At 29.4% G+C, this 22,490-nt stretch overlaps 2 protein-coding genes across 2 annotated transcripts; one reads left to right on the top strand and one right to left on the bottom strand.

Moving 5' to 3' along the window:
• The first annotated feature begins 9,507 nt into the window (after positions 1 to 9,507).
• LOC129303709 (protein NUCLEAR FUSION DEFECTIVE 4-like) lies at positions 9,508 to 12,411 on the top strand. Its single transcript, XM_054943189.1, has 2 exons — positions 9,508 to 10,828; positions 11,959 to 12,411. Exons 1-2 carry the CDS (start codon positions 9,699 to 9,701, stop codon positions 12,377 to 12,379), a joined length of 1,551 nt encoding a protein of 516 aa, XP_054799164.1. The 5' UTR covers positions 9,508 to 9,698; the 3' UTR covers positions 12,380 to 12,411.
• Positions 12,412 to 19,009: 6,598 nt separating this feature from the next.
• Positions 19,010 to 21,381, bottom strand: LOC129302716 (zinc finger BED domain-containing protein DAYSLEEPER-like). The gene is made up of 4 exons (XM_054941610.1): positions 20,631 to 21,381; positions 20,315 to 20,465; positions 19,218 to 20,236; positions 19,010 to 19,134 (listed from the first exon to the last, which is right to left on the bottom strand). Exons 1-4 carry the CDS (start codon positions 21,379 to 21,381, stop codon positions 19,049 to 19,051), a joined length of 2,007 nt encoding a protein of 668 aa, XP_054797585.1. The 3' UTR covers positions 19,010 to 19,048.
• Positions 21,382 to 22,490: the final 1,109 nt, after the last annotated feature.

Raw genomic sequence — 22,490 nt, 5'->3', positions numbered from 1 at the left:
ATTTGATAATAAGTTTCTATCTTTTATGATGTGAATTTATGGAGTATGGATGTTATTTTAGTTTGAATTATTAAATATATTTTCTTTTTAAAATGATGTCTATTAGGTTAAATTTAGAAAAGTTTTTTTTATAAATGTTGGGCAAGATACTATCACCTAAGCAGGGCAGCCCAAAGGTGCCTAATCTATTCTACCCAACCTGAAATGTTTGAACTTTTATTGGGCAAGGTTGGACAATAGGCTATATTTTGCAACACGTCTGGCTTGAGTGTCAAGCAAAAGTCTTACTCTGTCCAACCTTATCCATGTGCAGCTCTATTCATGATTTCACATCTTTCTCATTATCATTTACATCTTCACGATTCCATAGCAATAGAAGTCCGAGTCCGTCATCCTCAAGTTTCCAAAGGATGACAGGGAGGAGGAGGAAGGAGAATGAGGGAGACCCTTCATTGCAGGTCCAACCGGGTGATGGTATTGTTCGTCATCATCTACTTCAACCCCCTGAAGCATGGAAAGTAACCCTCAGGCCTGGGAAGTGTAGGGTACAAACGCATGTTGTAAATGCTTTGATGGAAATAAATTAATTAAATAATATTTTAATTTCTGGGATAAATTAATGAAGGAGAGACTTTAAATTGATTCTGGGATAAAGCTTTATGTGTATTAACATAAATTTTATAGAATTACTTTAATATGGATGCAGTCAAATATATTTATTTTACGATATGATCACTAATTTATCTTTTTTTTTTTTCAAAATTTTTTTACAATATATTTAGCACTTCATTTTTATAAATATATTATTGTATATAATATTATTTTTATTTAATTATTATTTCATCAGTTTAATCATTTAGCTCAACAAATTAGATCATAAAAATCGTGATGAGTTGATCTTTTTTATTCAATATCCGACTGCTGAACACGACAGACCGAGGATAGTGCCTTTAAATTTCATCAATGAACTCTTGCAGTCTCACTTGAGACAGAGGACTACGGTAACGTACCAACGTAGGTCACGTTCAAGATTAAAAAAAAAAAAAACGGAAAACTGTGCAGGATATTTTATCATATTTAATGGTATTTCAAAAGAGAAATTATTATAATATTAACAACTATATTTAAATATATTTATTTCTCATTATTTCCCGAAACCATTTTTTCATGGTATTAAGGTATCATTGGCCAGTGTTTTAATTGCCCAGTGTTCATAAGTTATCTGCCTATGAAAGATAGTGCTGACTAAATAGTTGGATACATTGTCTCGAGCATTCAGGTTCTCCCCTCCTTTGCCTGTGCTTCTTTTGAATTATTATGTGATTTCCTTTGTTCTATGACCCTACTTTCTGCAGGAAGGGTTTATTTAATTTTAGGAAGTTGTCACACTTAACCATATATTGGGAAATATCTTTTAAGGACAATGTTATCAGACAAAACTCAAATCATATTTTCCACTGGATTTTCTAACAAACTACAGTTTTTATTTACTATTAACTTATTTTTAAACTTTAACTTAGTACAACTCATTTTTTTATAATTATGACTCAACTAAAATTCAATTCTTGAAATTTAACTCAATATAATGCAATCCCCATAGTTTTAACAATTTAAAAAAAATAATTTTTTTATTTTAGAAAATAAAATTATAAGAACTGAAATTATTTTTTCAAGTTTAGGGATTAATGTTTAAATTTTTAAATTTATAAGAATTAAGTTGCATTAAAGTAAAGTTTAGGTATTGAGTTTTAAGGCCCATTTGTTTTAACTTCTTTCATGAAAACATCACATATTTTTTGAAAAAAAAAATATTTGTTGAGTTTTTATGATATTTATTTAAACTTTTAAAAATAATCATCATTGAAAAAGAAAAAACATATCTCTGATTATTTTAAGAAGTTAAAGTGTTCTAAAAAAATAAGATGCATAAAGATATCATAAAATTTTAAAATAATATAATAATAAATTATTTTCATAAAAAAAATTAAGGAAGATATTATAAAAATTAAAAAATAATTGATAATTATTTTTTTATTATTGTAACAAAACATAAAATAATGTCTGCTTTTTTATAAAATCTCCACAAAATAAATTTCTTTTTATAAAATTTTGAACTACTTAAAAATTACTTATTTTTTAATATTAAACAAGCAGATCCTTAGTCAAGTCTATACTATAAAAATTGAGTTGCATCAAGTTAAAATTAAGCATTAAATTACAATCGAGATAAAATTATAAAGATTAAATGATTAACTTTTTTCAAAAATACTAAAATCAAGACTCTCGGAAACTAAAACATATTAGTGATCAATAAAACCAGAAGAATACAAAAAAGATAAGAAAAAAAAAATCAACAAAAGTAAAAAAAATGTAAAATATTTTTCTAAAAAGATGAGGCCCGTTCTATTAAGGATTTCAGAAATATCTTAGTCCAGAAATGTTGTCACACTCACTTTTCACTACATGGCTTCACTCCTCCGTCGCAGAGATCATAATGCTTCTTATAATCACTATTACATAATAAATTTTTAACAACAAATAAAAGATACTTGCAATAGCAGTTATGCAACCACTATTATTCAAAAGGATGTTAAAAATATGTGACTTTTAATAATGATTGTTCAATCACTATTAAAAATAAACTTTTAACAATAGGTTTATGTCCAATATTAAAAGTTGCTTGTGGAAATTTATTTTGAAAAAACAGAAGACTTTTAACAACGATTCTGGACATAACCGATAACCGTTGTTAAAAGTTTACTTTTAATAGAGGTTGTTGCCTTAACACTTTTAACAACGGTTATGACCAAAACCACTATTAAAAGTGAGTTTTTTAAAAAAAAATAATTTTATTTCTTATTTTCTCAATTCCTATAAATGAAAATGTTCTATACAATTTCTTGCCAGCTAGTTCTAGTATATATAAATAATTCAAATTTTAATACAAAATTTTATAAAAACTACACAAAACTCAATTGATTTTATATAATTTCTTAAAAAACTACCTAAATCTCATACCATTAACAAAATATTGTACATAACATGTAACGATGTCGTCTTCCTCAAAAAATGGATATGCAATGTCAAACATATAAAGTAAAGTATAAAATTTCAATTAAAATATTAATTAATTAATTCAAGTAACAATAAAGTTAGCTTATTAATATTTGAAAAATACCCTGACAATACTTTGATCCCATGTAAACACTCATAAAAACTTATTTTTCTCCACCTCGGACAATGTATAAGAAGCTGAGGGACAGTAAGTCCTCTTACCTTCTAATCTTAGGTGTAAGTCCTCTCAAATTTTCATTTCTTTTAAATCTATTCTTGCATTTACACCATCCTTCATCTTGCCTGACATGTTCAGAAGTGTTTCAATAATGCTATTACACACATTGTTTCCACGTACATAACATTAATATAATGCCTTACTTCAAGAAAACGCTAATATGAAAGATTAAAGAAGAAAGACATTTTTTTATTTATTTTTGATACTTGTATTCTTTTGAGTCTTACCAAAGATAACATTAATATTTTTCAGTCATTCATAGATTTGCTCCCCAGTCAAAGCATCCGGAGCATGAAGGTGCTCTTGGTGGCCATAAAAATTTTTCTTTAATTTATAATAAGAGTGATCTCGTCTAAGAAATCTTAGATGGCTAAGATAAACTATCTTCCTTCCATGTTCAAGTTGATGATAGCATGTGCTTTCTTCACAAATTGGACATACTTTATGAACCTTAACACTACACCTAGACAAATTTCTATCATAGGAAAGTTACTTATAGTGTAAAAGATCATAGCATATAACTTGAAATTTTTCTTTCAATTTGCATCAAATACATCCACACCTACTTTTCACAGCACTTTCTCAAGTCTTCAATCAAAGGTCTTAAGTAAGTATCAATGTCATTTTTAGGTTATTTTGGTCTTGAAATTAACATGAATAGCATCATATATTTTCGTTTCATGCATAGCTAAGGTGATACATTATAAATCACCAAAACAATGGGCCATGAGCTATATATGTTACTAAGGCTATCGTAAGGATTCATTCCATCAATAGAAAGTCCAAGCCTCAGATTCCTTAGTTCATTGCCAAATTCAAAAAATAATTGATCAATTTTCTTCCACTAAGGAGAATTAACTGGATGTTGAAATTTTCCATCAAAAATCCTCTAATTGGCATGCCATCTTAAGTTCTTTGCATCATTAGCATTCACAAACAAGTGCTTAAACCTTAGTATAATCAAAAGATATCACAAAACCTTTACAGGAGCCCCTTTCTCTTTGTACCATGGTGCCTCACATTTTGAAAACTTCTCCTACAGCATACAATCATTAGGATATCCATGTATCGTTTTCAAATTTATACTCATTGGGCACAAGATCTTCTTAGTATCATAATAACAATTTAGTAGTACATTTTCTTTTGGAAGCATTATTTGGAGTAACACTAGCAACCATGTAAAACTTTGATCACTCCACCTAACTCTTGCTTTCAATGTAACTAATTTTAACACTCCAGACAACAAACTGAAATCAGTACACCCTAAATATAAAAGGATTATCTGTATCAGTGCACAAGTTATCATACACATGCGCCCGTTCAAAGGCCTCTTCCCCAATATTATAAATCATATCCTCTAACCAATCTTCATCCATATTTGCTTCATCATCAAGATTATTATCAACTTCCACATATTGAAACATACCACTATGATTTTTCAATCATTTACCATGCTAAATTCATATCGTATAATTCTTGCAAATTCCATCACAAGTCAAGTGTTTTCTTATTTCAGTAACACTTATTTTCCTCTCATTCAAGCAATTTATACAAGGACAATAGAACCTTCCACTATTGTCAGCAACATTTTTTTAGTAAATTCCAAAAACTCCTTCACACCATTATCATACACATCACTTGTTCATCTAACATTCATCCAACTACAATCTATATGTTACTACCTATAGGAGAATAATACTAATGTGCATGTTATTGTTTTCAAACAATTTCAAAAAAATGTAAATTCCTAATTAATCTATGATTTTAAATAATTTAGAGAAAATAATATATTTAAAAAAATTTCAGCAGAGTCTCCTCTAAAAATTAGACCTTTCAAAAATTTTACAAGAGAAAATTTATAATTTTATATCAAATAAATAATCACATGCAACTTCTAAAGTCTCATGAAGCCACTAACAGCACTCCCAACAACAATTAATATCAATAAAATTTTGGGATATTTTTCTTAAACATTAGACATCCAAAAATAACAATAACAATAATAACAACAATTTTGTATAAAAATAATAATAAAAGTAATTCAACAATAATTTTTTAAACAATAATTAAAAATAAAACTATAATTAAATATAATTAATATATATAAATTAATAATTAAAAAAAGGAAAGGTACTTGGAGCAATGGAAGAAAAGTAACAAGGAGGAGAGCAATGGAGGAGTAACAATGAGGAGGAGGAGGAGGAATGATAGAGGCACAAGGAGGAAGGGGGACCGAGACGAGAGAGGAGGAGGGGAGGGGGTGGGGTTGGCTAGGGAGGGTAGGGTGTAGGGGGCAACAAGGGAGGGGAGGGGGAGCACGAGAAGGGGGCAACAGGGTGAGGGGAGGGGAAGGATAGGGGCTAATAGGGGAGGGGGGGGAGGAGGATGAATGGAGAAAGGGGGTAGTTTTTTTTTTTTTTATGTTGATTTGAATAAGATTCAATAAAAGGAACACATCACCTGCTATTGAAAGTCCTATATTGACTTTAAATATTACAAAAATAACACTACCTCTATTTTTAATAACGGGTGCGTTTTAGTTGATGTTAAAAGTACCATGTAAAATACAAATTTTAAACTAGTAAATATTTACAATAATCTTGTTTTTATTCTTGATAATTTGGGTGAATTAGATTTACTTGGGCTAACCAAACTTATAAAAAAAGCTTAAATAGTCAAGTCTGACATGAAAATCTTTGAGCTTATTCGAGTCATCGTGAATACCTAAATTGTTGAATTTCTTTTAACTTTTTTAAAACAAATTTCAATTTTTTTCTTTAAAATTAATTATTTTTTATTTATACAAGATATAAATATTTTATTACTTAAAAAAATAAAAGACTCAACTTTTTTATAATACAAAATTTATGGGTTATAAAGTTTAAAATAAATATTTAATTATATTTTAAATATTATTTTAAGATATTTTACATATTAAAATTAATAAAAATATATTTATAGGAATTTTTTATTTTTTAAATATCTATAATAATATAATGAAATATATGGTCAATTAGTATAGAATGGAATAAAATATAAAAGATTAATTAATATTCACTATATTTTTATATTTTTTATCAGGCTTAACCTGAATTTTTTCTAATCTATTTGTGTTGGCTCAAATAGATTTAAACTTAAAAAATGTAATATTTTGTTAAACCAATTTTAATTTTCTTTTTCTTTTTAGTTTATTTATGTTAGTTCATCAAATTTGGCCTGAATTATGAGTTTTATGCATAAGTTTCTTTTACTATACTGAACAAAATAATGCTCCCTCAAAATCACAACATATGACAAATTTTAAAAATCTTACTTGGTTTAAAATATAGTAAGGTATTAGATAATTTTTATAATTATATTTTCAACTATATCCATACTTTATTTATTATTGTTTTTAAAAAATAATGTATTAAAAATTTAATATCATTATTAAAATATTTATATAAAATATTTATAAGGATCAAATTAAAAAGATGTAAATATTTTAAAAAAATTAAAATTTTAAATAATATTTTTTAGAGAACCGTAAATTAATTATTAATATTTTATATTTGGATTTGGAGGCAGTATATACGTGTGTGTATATATGTATATATTAACTGTTGAGTTGCTTTTGTTCATTTGTGGTATCAAACGGATAACGTGGATGCTGCAGATTTCCAGAACTGTCCTATCGGACATTAATATTTTTTATAAATCAGATATTAATATTTGAGCTTTAATTTCATATTTATTGTGGTGTAATTAACATCGCAATTAATTTAGCCATACAACTTGAGTGTTTTTGAATGCGTTCAACCATCGTCAATATCAATATAGTCCCTAAGTACTGTGTGTTTGTATAGAATATTTTTTACAAACTTATTTTATTCTTAAATAAAAAAAGTATGATGATAATTTTAAATAATTAAACAATTTTACTCTTATTATTTTAAAAAAAGGAAGAGGTATTAATAGTGTATTTTACCAACAACCATAGTATTAATTGTAACATTATTAAATATAAAATTGAAAACTTGTCATGGTTTTATGTTCTTTCCACTACATAACAATTTTTTTTATCATTTTGCAGGTTTTGATGAAAAATATCTTATATATAAAAACTTAAGAAGCTATGTATGTTATGAAAGGATTTTTAGGTAAAATTGTTCAAGAACATGTCATACCCCAATTCTTTTTCAGTGCAATATTCTTCTTTGGCATTTGAAAAGAGCTCGACATTGAAACTACCATCAGTAAGGGTTAGTTTTGACATTTAGTTAACACGAAAATTACATGAAAGGATCATGGAAATTGTAGAAAATCACCTATAAAATTATATGTAATTACTTTACGAGAAATTAATATTGATTGATTAATTTTTCCAAACTAAAAATAAATACCAAGAGACAAACATTATTTCTTTTCTATATAGAAGATCACAATATTATTTTAATCAGTTGATTGGCTACCAGTTTGCCATATCACCATTGCTAACAACATCATGAGTAATTAAAAAATATTATATTTATTTTAACAACATGTTATTATTAATGCTATAGTATATACTGATTTAAATATTAATATTATTTACACATCTTCATGCAATTTAAAAGTCAAAGATTTGCAAATTCCTCAGAAATTAAAACTTAATTAGAGTATCTTTGATTTACAAATGAATTTTTTTTACATTAGTTGTAAATTTTTAAAAGGGAAATTATAAAATTTAGATGAAGATTGATAATTTAGGGGCTATTTCAAATATAGCTTATGTTATAGGATCAAACTAAAAAAATAGTCCAACATTTATTGTATCTTACATTATGGCCAATTTATTATATTTATTAATGATATACCATATAAATTTTTAAATTTTTAATGATAAATATCTTATATATCAATTATAAATTTCTTGTACATCAATATAAACTGACCATACCCCTAAATTTTTGGACTATATTTTTTGGGCACAAGTTTTTTTTTCAAATGAGCCAATTGATCCTATAATTAATTTATTATGCTATTTTAATTTGCAATTAAATTAATTTGGCAAACACATTCAACTATAAACCTCAGACACATTAGTTGAATTATTAATTTTTAAAAGAGACCAAGGGGCAATTAGTTCCGCTAATCAAGAGAGTTAAATTAGCTTATCTTAAGGTTTTGAGTTTGAATTTTAAGATATGCAATCGCATTAAATAGATATGCCAAAGGCATCCCTAAAATACCCATGAGACTACCACATTGTTGGGTTGTATGGATGAAAAGTGGTAATACTTTTAGGTCTTTTAGGATACTAAGTAATGAAATTAAAAAAAAAGAGAAATGAATTTATAAATTTTAGAGGAATATTTATAAATAATAATATTTTAATTGTTAAACATTAAGGTATTAAATTTTAATAAAATATTATAAAGACAAACATGTTATTTGTTAATTATTTATGGGTGTTATTGTCAATAATGGTAACTCAATAACACTCATTACAGTATATCAAAGTGTTTGGTGAAAATGTAATGTTAGTCTTTTACATGGAAAATAAATGACATTTGTCTCTTGATTTTTTATTGATAATTTAAAGAGCTTAATCATTATTAATTTTTTTATACAATATTTATTTTTAATTTTTTATCATTTTTGAAATTATTTTTATGTTATTTTGAAATCAATATCGGTTAAAGTTAACTTTTTTTTAATTATAAAAGCAATATTGCAAGTAAAATGGGGCTATGTAGTATTAATAAAATCTTTAGGGTTCTAGATAGTGTTTGGGGAAAATTTATCTTCAACCCATTATAAAAATAAAATCAATATTGTTAGGAGCTATTCCACTGCAAATATGTTGCATCTGAATTAAATATCCCACAAAATGGGAAAAACTATTCTTTGTTCTCTTTCCAAGGAGATCCGCTTTCTCGTGGATTCAAGCAACACAATTTTTCTGGCTGGCCCACATAAGCTCATGGATGACATCACAGTGACGAAATAATAACCAAAGCAGAGCTTCTCTTTTTGTCTAATCGGGTACTTCATTGTATTGAAAAACTCTTGAATAAAATAGCATTCTTCTTTTCTGATGCACACTTTTAACTAACATGCATATGCTTTCTCAACTTTTTTCTGCCAAATTAAAGAGTTTGATATTTTACTGCAGCATTTTAGGAATTCAATTCTTAAGTGCTCTTCTCATTAAAACAGAAGAAAGTCTTCCTCTCCCACTCAAAATGTTTTGATGGTGGTGGAAGAAAACCACAAACAGAGTAATATTTCATACTTAGGTTTCACACACAACAATAGCCCCAAAGTTTTCCTCCTTTTTCCTCCTCCCAACTGATTTAAAGCTCCAAACCCACCCTTTCTTTGTTTCAGTTCAACTTTACTTTAATTTCTCTCCCTTGTTAGCTTCTTCTTCTTCTTCTTCAACATGCCTTCATCAGCTGCTCTGCAATGGCTGAGCCTTGTGGGCATGATATGGCTCCAAGCCATAAATGGCACAAACACTAACTTCCCTGCTTACTCTTCTCAGTTAAAGCTGCTTCTTTCCATATCCCAATTACAGCTCAATAACTTGGCCTTCGCTTCTGACGCCGGCAAACTTCTCGGCTGGTTTTCCGGCGTTGCCATCGCATACCTTCCTCTCTGGCTTGTCCTCATCATTGGCTCAACACTTGGGCTAATAGGTTATGGTCTGCAATATCTCTTCATCACAAATCATATCTCTTCTCTATCCTACTGGCATGTCTTCTTCCTCACTGTTCTTGCAGGCAATAGCATTTGCTGGATTAACACTGTCTGCTATGTTGTCACCATCAGAAACTTCCCATCTGATCATCGTCAAGTTGCTGTGGGATTATCAACTAGTTATCAAGGATTAAGTGCAAAGATTTATACCAATATAGTTGAATCTGTTTCCCCACATAAAAAGGCTAGAACTTTTCTGTTTCTCAACTCTGTCACACCTTTAATAGTTAGTCTCATGGCAGCTCCTTTGGTTAGAGAGATTAAAACCACAAGATCTGCACATATTGGTCTTGGGTTTATGATAATGTTTGTGATTACAATTGGAACTGGGATATATGCTGTCATGACCAGTTTGCAATTTGTGTCAGAAAAATTGTCTCCATTGAGCAGTCTGTTTGGGATTCTAGTGACCCTTTTGCTTCCCTTGTTAGTTCCAGTTACAGAGAAGGTTATGGAATTAGTGGGATCATGGCAGAGAAACAGAGAAAGGCAAAGAGTGTACCATTTTACTTCAGAAGAGAACACTAATAATGAAGTCAGAACAGAGGATGAGGTAAAAGATCAGGAGGAAGAAGAAGAAGATCATCAGAGCAGAGAAGAGATTGGAGTGAAGTTGATGTTGAGAAGAATAGATTTCTGGTTATATTTCTTTGTGTACTTTTTTGGTGCCACAATTGGGCTGGTGTTTCTGAACAACTTGGGCCAGATTGCAGAATCAAGAGGCTGTTCTGGAACTTCATCTCTGGTTTCGTTGTCGTCTTCTTTCAGTTTCTTCGGCCGTCTCATGCCTTCTCTCTTGGATTACTTCTACAGGTAACTTCTAAATTCTCATTGCCCTTTCGCTTCTGATCCTATTTTTTGGTTTAAAAAATTATCTTGTGATATAGGTTTTAGAATTGTTTTGTAAATGAAAATAAAATAAAAATCTGTTTAATTATATTAATTTAAAAATAATTTTTGGTTTATGATGAAAATTGATCAAGTTAATCATAATTTTTCGATAGTAAAATATAGTGTGTTTTGAAAATATAAAAAAATAAATAAAAATAATTTTGTTACTTTTTTTATTTTTTAAAATAGAAAACACTTTATGAAACCATACACCACCAATTGAGCCTTGATTCTCCTCCATCCTATCCAACTTCATAAATTGCATTTATCTTGTCATTTAAAGCTACAGATGTCTCTCTATGTGTTAGTTGATCTACATTAATAAATTCATCAATTGTTGAATTGAATTTCCAAAACATTCTTCACAGTTTTTACTTAATAAAAAAAGGTAATTTTTTTCGTTAAAAAAGATAAATTAAACCGATCATTTTTAAAAGACGTGTATGTCATTATGTTATTTGTATTTTGTAGGAATCTTCCACTCCACTGGATTTTTTTTTTTTTATTATGGATTCAATTTAGTTTGTGAGTTTTTCAGTCCATTCATGTCAGAAGATATGAACCATACATTTACATCTATTGATTGTTGTTATGTCATGTGGCATCGGTTACATATATTTACTTAAGCCTGTGGCATCACAGGAGAGATATTATCAAAATTCAATTCAACTTGTATGATAGAATCAATAGATTGTTAAATCAGTATTTTAATCTGATCACTACTAACCCTTTAATTAATACTTTAACTGATTTGCCGTAGTTTTCACCATCTCATGATGAACATTTTATATATGGATTCGGTGCGGTCATGAGTTTTCAATCCAATCCAATCAAAAAAAATCTCAACCGTTTATTTTTATCTGCTGGCTGTCGTGGTGTGATGTGACAAGAAGCAGATAAAAACGGACGGTTAAGGTCATGATAACATGATTAGACCAAAAGTTAAGGCCCACAATGAATCAAAATCTGACTCTCTCTCTCTCTCTCTCTCTCTCTCTCTCTCTCTCTCTCTCACTCTTATATTGACATACAGACGTGAACATACTTTTCAGGGGAAAGTCTGCAATATCAAGACCAGCTTCAATGGTGGCATTAATGGCGGCAATATCAGCATCATTCTTTCTACTTCTGAATCAAAAAGACATGTCTTTGTACACAAGCACAGCCATAATAGGAGTTTGCACTGGGGCCATAACTTCCGTAGCAGTGTCCACAACCACAGAATTATTTGGCACAAAGAACTTCTCAGTGAATCACAATGTGGTTGTGGCTAACATCCCCATCGGTTCCTTCTTGTTCGGCATATCGGCGGCGATCATTTACAGGCGAGAAGGGGACGAGCTCGGAAAATGCCTCGGCATGGCATGCTACAGAACGACCTTCATTTTGTGGGGTTCGCTTTGTTGTTTAGGGACTGTCTTGGCCTTCATTCTCCATGCCAGAACTCGCAAATTTTACTCGCTAAAGCGTTAATTAATTAATAATACACATGGGATTTTAATTTACTTGTGTTTCATATATATATATATATATAGAGAGAGAGAGAGAGAGACGATTGTAGATGGATCGCTGATGATCAGAATCAGAACCAAGTGATCTAACTATACATGATGTTATATTATAGATACAAGTCGTAAATGTATTACCGACCATGTTAATTGTTTGATTTAATGCTGCAATATAATGCCATCGTATTATAACGTAACAAAATCACACATTAAAAATTAAAAGATAAACTATAAATATATATGGACTCAGGTCAGACTCGTAAGTCCTATTTTAAAAAAATTAAAATAAAATTAAGTACTATAAATTAAATAAAATATTTTAAAATTAAAAAAAAATTAAAATCCTCATATTTTTTTAAAAATTAAATAACACACATTTAAAAGTTTGGTAAGAAAATTCAAATCTTTGTTAAGAAAAAACAGTTCATTTTTTATAAATAAACAACATGATAATTATAGAAAAAATATCAGAAATTTTATATTGCACACTAATATTTATTAAAGTATATTAAATTAATTTTATAATAAATTTAAATTAATAATAATATAATGTATGTAGGATTAGGGCTTTAGGCAAACAGATCCTTCTTAGCTTCAAAACCAAAAAAAAAAAAAATAAAGATATAACCGAGCTTGAAGGACCGCCCGAGCCCAAGTCTTTTTTTACAGGGCTCATCAGGACTAGCTTTCAAGCCCGATTATTTTAAAAAAAAATTAATTTCAAATCCCAAACTTTTATTTAAATAGGACCATCTAGGTCCAACTCTAAAATTTAAGAAATATTGAACCAAATGACTTAAGCTATTTTGGTGAAGTATACTATCCTTAAGCATGCTTACAAGTAAGAAATCTAACCAAAAAAAAATGAAAGATTAAAAAAGAGAGGAGGAGAAGAAATTGAATAGAACTGAAACTTTTGATACTAAAAAAGTACAAGCTCAGACAAAAAAAATTAAAAAAGAGGAAGAAAGTAATAGAGGAAATATTAAAATAAAAAAGAAGTCTCTATTTTAAATATTAAAAAATATATTATAAATATATAAATTAAGAAAGTATCCAACCAAATGATCTAAGCTATTTTGATGGAGTATATTATTCTTATTTATACTTACATATAAGAAATCTAATACATGGCTATAGTTTCATCTCAGGGTTCATGAACCATTAATTTGTGGCTGAATATATACATACGTGGGTGTACAAATATGGATCAATTAATATTCTAACTTTTTATAATAAATAGGTTTCGTATTCGATTTTACTCAGTGTTTTGGCCCAAAACACAAATCTCTCTCTCTCCCCCATCCTCTCTCTACGCACGCGATTAGATAGATGCACGTGTAAAATTATACAGTTAAGTACAAAGACAAACGTCTGCTTCGTAGCTGGACGGTCGAGTATCAAAAAAATTTTACATGAACCTTCCTAACACATTAGGTGTTTTATATTTTGTCCAATAAAAAATGATAAAATAATTATAAATATAAATTAATTTTTTCATTAACATGATAAAAAGAAAAAAATAAGAAAATAAAATTTATTCTAAAAATAAAGTTATTAAAAATAATGGTACATAATTTTTCATTTGAGTGAAGTGATGTAATCTTATTGAATAAATATTTGATATGATAAATGAATAGATAATTTTATGAATATATGGATGAATATATCGTCACTTGAAAATTTGAGAAGAACAACTTGTATTCATATTCATATTCAATCACAGTTGACATTCTTGTATTCAAAAGTAACATTTCTTAAATTCATAATGATTATTTCTAAATCACAAATTATACATGAATTTATGAGACTATTTATTTATTCGCAATTGAAATTTTATGAATTCACTGTTAGCCTTTTTAAAATTCATAAATGATTATGCTTAGATTTATAAATAATGATATATAAATTCATATAACCATCTATCCATTCCCAATTAACTTTCAATTGATTCACTTATAATATTATCTAAATTCACAACTAACTTTATTTAAATTTATAAATCACATTTCATTAATTATTTTAATAATTATTTATTTTTTAATTATAATTAAAGACTATGATCCTTTGAGGAATTTTAATAATTTGTGATTTTCAATTATTATTAATATATTTGCAAGCTCCCTAATTATCATTTTCCCTTATAAATACAACTTATTAGATTCTAAACAAAATGTTGGAAAAATGTAAAGAAATGTGCTTCAAAAAAAGTAAAAAGTGTTTGAAAAGATTGTTGTTATTTAGAGAGTAACCTTAGGAAATAGTGATTTTTTTATCATTTTAATTATACAAACTATTTTTTTTATCTTTTTATTTTTGTGAATTACTTTTTCAATCCTATTTATAAAGTGTTTTGCAAATACAAAAAAGTTGTCCTTATTATAGGATGTTGATTAAAAAACTGGAATAATATTCTCATTTTAATTTACCTTACATGAGAAAGCATTGCCTATATAACTAGATGGATGACATCGTTTCCCTCTTTATTTCTAATAAGAGTATAATTAAAAAGTTGGGACAAAAATAACAGAAAAACAACATATTTCTTAAAACATGTGAACGATGCATTAAATGTTATATATGTATATTATATATATATGTATGTATGTATGTATGTATGTATGTATGTATTCTATATATATATGTGTGTGTGTGCATATAATATTTTGGTTCGAGAGGAGTAATTAATTGTGCTAATTCATTTTTAGAATTTACGTGCCCAATATTCAAAATTGGACCTAAGTATATAATGATTCTTTTGAAACAATTTATGTATATTTGACAACTATTAACGGTTATTTAAAAAAAAATACATAATATAGTTGATTGAATGGTTCATGAAAATCAATACTAGAATAATTTATATAATGGTTGTTTTTAAATAACCATTATAGAGACTACAACTACATAACAATTAAAAACTGCTATATAGTTGCTTTTAGACTATATAGTCACAACATATAGTGATTAAAAACAGTTATATGTTGACAAATATGATTGCTATATATTAGCTTCTTCTTCTTCTTCTTCTTCTTCTTCTTTTTTAAGTAGCCATAAGGGCAACTATGATCAATTGCTGGTATATTAAAAATATCTAATATTTATAAATAATTATAATTTTATCATCTCAAATTAATGTGAATAGTAAAGAGCGTGAGGCTCGTGTGTTGTGTAGCAAACTTATTGGAAAAAGGTTTGAATTTTACCCTCAATAACCTGAAGGAAATTAATTTTCACTGTCATTGAAGTATACTCATGGTGCCTAACGAAAAAAAAAAATCATATTTTTATGTACTATTTCTCTTTTATGGCTGGGATTAGGATGGATAAGCGTACGAGTGATGAATGTGATATATGATGATGATAGGTAATTAATTCGAAAGAGCACGCCTCAACTTTTATATCCACTCACTAATTAATATAATTTCATTGAAATTCTATGTGCAATCTTTTATTTTTTCTCATATAAAAAATACAATGTAATTTTTTTTGAATATACCCCTTCATATATCTTTGATTAGGTGAAAGTAAATTTTGATGATTGTATAAATAAAATTATCACTATCAATGTTAATTCAAAAAAAAAAAAGGACCATGCACGTGATTCAATCCAAATTAATCAGGGTCTAATGTAATTTTCAAAAAATGGCTTCCATGTCAAAAATTAATTAGGGAAAATTATTTTGTTCTTTTTTTTGGGATAAATAAGCAAATTAGCCTTTAAATTATAGGTTCAAAAATATCTAAGACCTTAAATTCATCTTTTATGGAAATATCTTCCTTTAACTTTTAAAAATTTTACAATCTATTTTTTTTATTAATGAAAATTAATTTTTGTCTGTTAATCAGCTAAAAAATGACTGAAAAGGACTTCAAAACTAATAGAAAATGACCAAAAAAAATTTTGGTCATTTTGTGCAATTTTTTTGTCATTGCTGTAATATTTGGGTGCATTTTTATAATTTTTGAGATCTTTTTATATAATTTTCTGGTAACTAATAGTTAAAGTAAATTTTGTTAACGATAGGGCTGAAATTATACCATTTTCAAAAGTTGAAGGAAAATATTGCATAAAAGATGAGTTTAAGGTCTCAGTTTGCCATGCACTTTTAGACTTATAATTTAAAGGCCAATTTACTCATGTACTTTTTTTTTAACTTGAATTAAGGGAAAAATTATATGGTTAAATCTTAGAAAATGAGACCACATAATAAATATTAAAGTGGTACCTTATTAAAATACTATCATGTTATCATGTACAAAGAAAACATGTAATCTTAACTCATCTAAAACAGTATCAAACATAACAGAATATATATAATCAACGTCATTGTATTCTCCAAACTTTCGGTCTTGAGAATAAGAGTGTTTGAGACGTAAAGATAAATTAACAGACCAATTATAAAGATGGTTCACAAAATAAGTGAAGGGTTATATCCACAAGAAAGGATAATGTCATTATAAAGAAAGTGTCATCGTCGTCCCTCACTGGATTATGGCACCTAATTGCCTCAAGACACCCATATGAATATGACACAATTTATATATGATCTTAGAGTTTATTTAGTTCAAATTACCTAACTTTTTGGGAAGTTATCTTTTAAAGTAGTATATTTATGCTTCCAATTTCTTGGAAGTTAAGGTTTTGTAGAATATCGATCTGATTGTTTGCTTCATTTCTATATAGATATATACTTGTCAAAAAGTAAGCTAGTTATTTTTTTAATTAAATATGATACTTTTTAATGTTAATAACAAATACATATTTTCAATTAAATTTTATTTTACACTTCATTAAAAAATATAAGGTATTTTTTTAGGTTAAATGTTCAAAAATATAAGATATTTTTAGTTTTTTTACCAACAAACATTTTAGTTTTTCAATATGTAAGTGATGATGTTTTTTTTTTTCAAAGGAAAAATGATATTAAAAACCCTTCAAATGATATAAATGATAATTTAATCTTTCAAAATATTATAATTTCAATGAAGTTCCTGAGAACATCTTTATTAATAACTTTTTTAGTGAAAAGATTATTTTATCCTTATTAAAAATAACAAGCCTCAATCACAATTTTTATTTAAGAAATCACAACTTTTATTTTATGAATTATAAGAGTTAAACAAGAAATTACAACTTGTTAAATATAATTTTTGTTACTAAAAAAACTCCCAATAACAATTTTTACTTAAGAAATAACAAATTTTGTTTTATGAATTGTAAAAGTTGAACAAGAAATCATAGTTTGTCAAGTGTAATTTCTATTATTAAAAAATAAGTTCTTAAAATAACAAATCTCATTCATAACTTTTATTTAAAGAATCGCAACTTTTCTTCAAAGAATTACAAAAATTGAACAAGAAATTATAAATTGTCAATAAGGATAAAATGGTCTTTTCAATTTAAAATTTATTGATTAAGAGGTCCCTAGAAAATTCAATGAAATTATGGCATTTTAAGGTATTAGATTATCATTTATATAATTCAGAAGAATTTTATTGTAATTTTCTTTTTCAAAAGGACAAGATTTACATTCTTAGCTTTATATATTTAATATATCAAATCATGACATGTAAATTTCAATGTATCATTAATATTGATAAACAAGATTTTGTTATAGAATAAAGGATTAAGGGTAAAAAAATGTCCCTACAGTATATATGAAAGGTCACAAATGACCTTAAAGTTAACTATGAGTCATTTATATCCCTCAATTATAAATTTTTTTTTCTATCACCCTACCATTTACTTGATATAGCAGCTCTATTTTCTTACTATAGTGTACGTGCTTGTTTAACCCTACATGCACATGTGGACAAGATGAGAGACATATGGTGCTGGAAAACCAAAAAAAAAAAGTCCTTCTTTCTCCTCCATCCTATTTCTACAATTCATCATAGGACACCCACCTTAGACCACCATCTTGCTTTCTCTATTAAGAGCCATGCCTTATCAAGCATTTGAATATAAATATTGATTGGCATATGAATATGATCTCTTGACCTAATTCTTCTTTAGTCACTCGCAAACTCATTTTCACCACTTTCAAATTCCTACCCGCCAAAGATTTTTCAGCTGAATAATACATGAAACCTAGTTCCTTCAAATCCTTTTAACCCCAACATTACTACCAACCCCCTTTTATCTAGGGCTGTGCAACAAGCGGGACGGGTTGGCCCGTAAGGCTGCCCGTAGCCCGTCCCGTTTTGTCCAAAATGGGCTGGGCCAGCCCGTACCCGTTTGCAGCCCGTTTCAGCCTGTTTAAAAACGGGCTGGGCGGGCTGCAAATGGGTCTGGGCGGGCTGGCCAGCCCGTTTTGGACAAACAGCCCTCAATTTGCTTTAAAATAAAAAAATATTCTATGCTTTAAAATTCTTGTAATTCTACCTAAAAATAGTTAAAATATCACCATCATCAAAGGAAATAAACTTTAATATTAGCAGTTATATATTACAGTCATCCAAGGCACCAAGCATCATCAGTCTTCAAAATACAACATTAATCAAATCAAAGTAACCATACAAATTGACAAATGGTCTTGCCACAAGGCACAAGCAAAAAGCAATAATCCAACACAAATAATCTTGTCACAACTCACAAGCCAACAAGGCAACAAAACAATCCATCACATATTTAATCTTGCATTGGATCATCGTCGTCGTCATCGTCATCTTCAGAATCACTAGAGATGGTTGAACGTTGAGCCCCTGATTCTTCCTCTACAAAACAAATTAAGAAAATTATATTCATTAATATTTGAACAATGTAAAGTAATATAAAGTGAAAATGTTAATGAAATTACCAATAATAAGATTGTCAGACTCATCAAAATTATCAACATCAAGCTCTTTCAATTTGAAAGTAGGTTGAGAAAGCCAACTTTGAGCACAAATGAGTGCCTCCACCATTTTTGCAGAGAGGGAGCTCCTAAAAGTATCCAGTACTCGACCTCCCGTACTAAAAGCAGATTCTGAAGAGACAGTAGAGACAGGTGAAGCTAACACATCACGTGCAATCAAACTCAAGACCTTATACTTGAAAGCATTCACTTTCCACCAAGCTAAAACATCAAACTTTAGATCACGAGAAGCAACTAACTCAGCGTGAAGACATTCATCCACCTCTGAATTTTTTTCCTCTTGGCGTTCAATGCTTGCAATTGTATAGAATTGTCTCATTGTTTCATCATCCATGACCGCCAAAACATCATCATCGGGAATTGAATCTTGATTCTCCCCAACATTGTCATCACCGTGTTCTGCTCTTGCTTGAGATTGAGAAGCTTCACTATCAAAGACATCCTTTGAATATTCACCATATAAGCTATACAAGACATCCATGATATTTTTTGTAACCAGCTCACGTTGTATAGGCTCAGAATACATATTTTCCAAAGCAACTTGGACATATTTAAATTTGTATCTAGGGTCTAGTATCACTGCTATCACCAACAATGGATTCATGCTATCTGCCTTACCCCAGTATTTATCCAACTTACTTTGCATTCTTCTCACCATGTCACCCAATAGAGCATTAGAATTAGTTGCACTTGTCTTAAGCTTAGTTTGCATTGCAACTATTTGCTGGAAACATGTGTTAGATGTCACAAAATTTGATGCAGAAAACTTCAATGTCATGGAGTAAAATAGCTTCAAAAAGACTATAAACTCTTTTGCAACACCCCAATCATATGGACTAGGAGGTTCTTCTTCAACTTTCTTTTTAAAGTATTCATTGTAATCTTCATCTTCTTCTTTCATCCGATTAAAAACTTTAATGAACTTCACAGCATTTTCTAACATCAGATATGTTGAATTCCACCTAACAACATAAAAAAAGCTCGATTAATATTAGAAAAATAAATATAAATTAACAATTCATAACAATAATTAAAATTACCTAGTGGGACAATCCATACTAAGTAGACTTTTTGAATCAATTCTTTGCTTTCCCATGAGCTCCTTGAATCTACGTAGCCTAGCCGGAGAAGATCTAACAAATTTTATTGCATGCCGAATGAGTTCAATGGACTTATTCATCTCTTTCAATCCTTCAGAGACAATCAAATTCAAAATATGAGCAGCACACCGCATATGCATATACTCTCCATCACATATAAGGCCATTCTATTCCCTCAAATGTTTTTTTAAATATGCAATTGCAGTGTCATTGGAAGAAGCATTGCCAACTGTAATTATAAATACTTTGTCAATACCCCAACTAAATAAACATCCCTCAATTTCCTTCCCGATGGTATCTCCTTTGTGGTTTTCAATTACAGAAAAATTCAAAATCCGCTTTTGTAATGTCCAATTCTCATCAACCCAGTGAGCAGTCAAACACATGTAGTTGGCATTTTGGATTAAATTCCAACAATCTGTGGTAAGGGACACACGAACTTTAAATTTCTTAAAATATTTCTTTAGATGTCTTGCTTCTTCAAGATATAACTTGTAACAATCCCTAGCAACTGTCCATCGTGAAGGGATTTGAAATCTAGGCTCAAGTCCGTGCAATAGTTCTTTAAAACCCTCCCCTTCCACAGCTCGAAAAGGCATCTCATCTTTTACAATAAATTTAGCAAGATCCTTCCTGCACCTCTCTTGATTGAACAATTGTGTAGACATTGTTTGGCTACAAGTAACAGAGAATAAAGATTGTGTCATCTTGTTGGCTTTGTTTGGATTCTTTGGGCACTTTTCAAAATGCCGCCAAAGTGCTTTAGTCCCATAGTTCGAAGGATGACTCGCATAATCCATGCCACAATAATTGCATTTGGCATGGTGCTTCCCTTTAGTTTGCTCAAGTGGCATCCTTGTAAAATGCTTCCAAGCTTCAGATCTTTGCTTCTTCCTTTTCCTAGCCGGTGCTTGTTTTTGTCCCTTATTATTTGTGGCATTCTCTACTCGAGTAGTGGGACTGTGTGATGTTGCAGTAGCCTTAGTTTCAATATCACCTTCTTCCATATTTGCTTTAAGGGTTTGAGTGTTGCTCATCCTTTTAAATTCTAAAAAATTAGGAAGGTACAATTATTCCAATCAAGCAGCCACATAATTTCATACTACAAAAAAAATCACATAATTTTAATTTTCAAGCATAATTTCAGTCAAGCAATGTATTTATACATGTTCCCACCAATGTGGAGATCTTTACATTATGAAATAGTTCAATATATTCAAAAGTAAGTTAATTAACTTATGCATCCATTCTTTTGTGGGATTCTCATGGAATCTAATGCTTCTTTACAAGCTGGTTACAGACTTACAGGCACATCGACACTGCTTGGGAATATGGCGTTCAAGAAATTAATTAACTACAACAGGTTGGACACGCAAGCAACACTGGAAATTGGAAAAGAAGGATTTGTTTGTCACCTCTAAACTCTGTTAATGAAATCTATTGGTGGCATATCCAATTCAGTTAAACTAATTCACAACTAAGAGCAAAGGCAGAGTCGCTGAGTCAAATAATCATCACTATAATGTTAATAACTTACTTGGTCTTAGCTTGGCAGGAAGACACGCACAAGATTGAATCAGGGAGTGAGCAAGCCAGCGAGGCAGCAAGATATTGTGACTAAGCGACTGAGCAAGATTAATTATATCATACACAAATATCATATAAGAACGAAATTACAAGTAATTAATATAGATTAGTGATTAATCATACTTGGAAGATATTTCTAAAAAGCACGGTAGCGACTGTGAGAAAGAAGAATCCTTCGAAAGGAATTCTCAAAAGCTTACCCCACAGCCTTGTGGCCCAGAATCCTTGGAAACACTCCAGAAGACAAGTTTCCTTTACGACTGTGAGAATGCGAGATTGGAGCTGTGGAGGTATGCGACTATGTCTATGAGTCTGCCCGAGTGCCCTCTGCCGCTCTGCATTTACAAGTTTGGCTGTCTGAGTGAAGCTGCAGCTGCCTGGTCTGCCGTCTGCGAGAAAGAAGAATCCTTCGGAAGGAATTCTCAGAAGCTTACCCCATAGCCTCGTGGCCCAGAATCCTTGGAAACACTCCAGAAGACAAGTTTGCTCTACGACTGTGAGAATGCGTGATTAGAGCTGTGGAGGTATG

Source organism: Prosopis cineraria, unplaced genomic scaffold (assembly GCF_029017545.1).
Source record: "Prosopis cineraria cultivar Desert tree isolate PC_DT_omini unplaced genomic scaffold, ASM2901754v1 PC2, whole genome shotgun sequence".
NCBI lineage: Eukaryota > Viridiplantae > Streptophyta > Magnoliopsida > Fabales > Fabaceae > Prosopis > Prosopis cineraria.
This window is presented reverse-complemented; position numbering and strand designations above follow the sequence as displayed.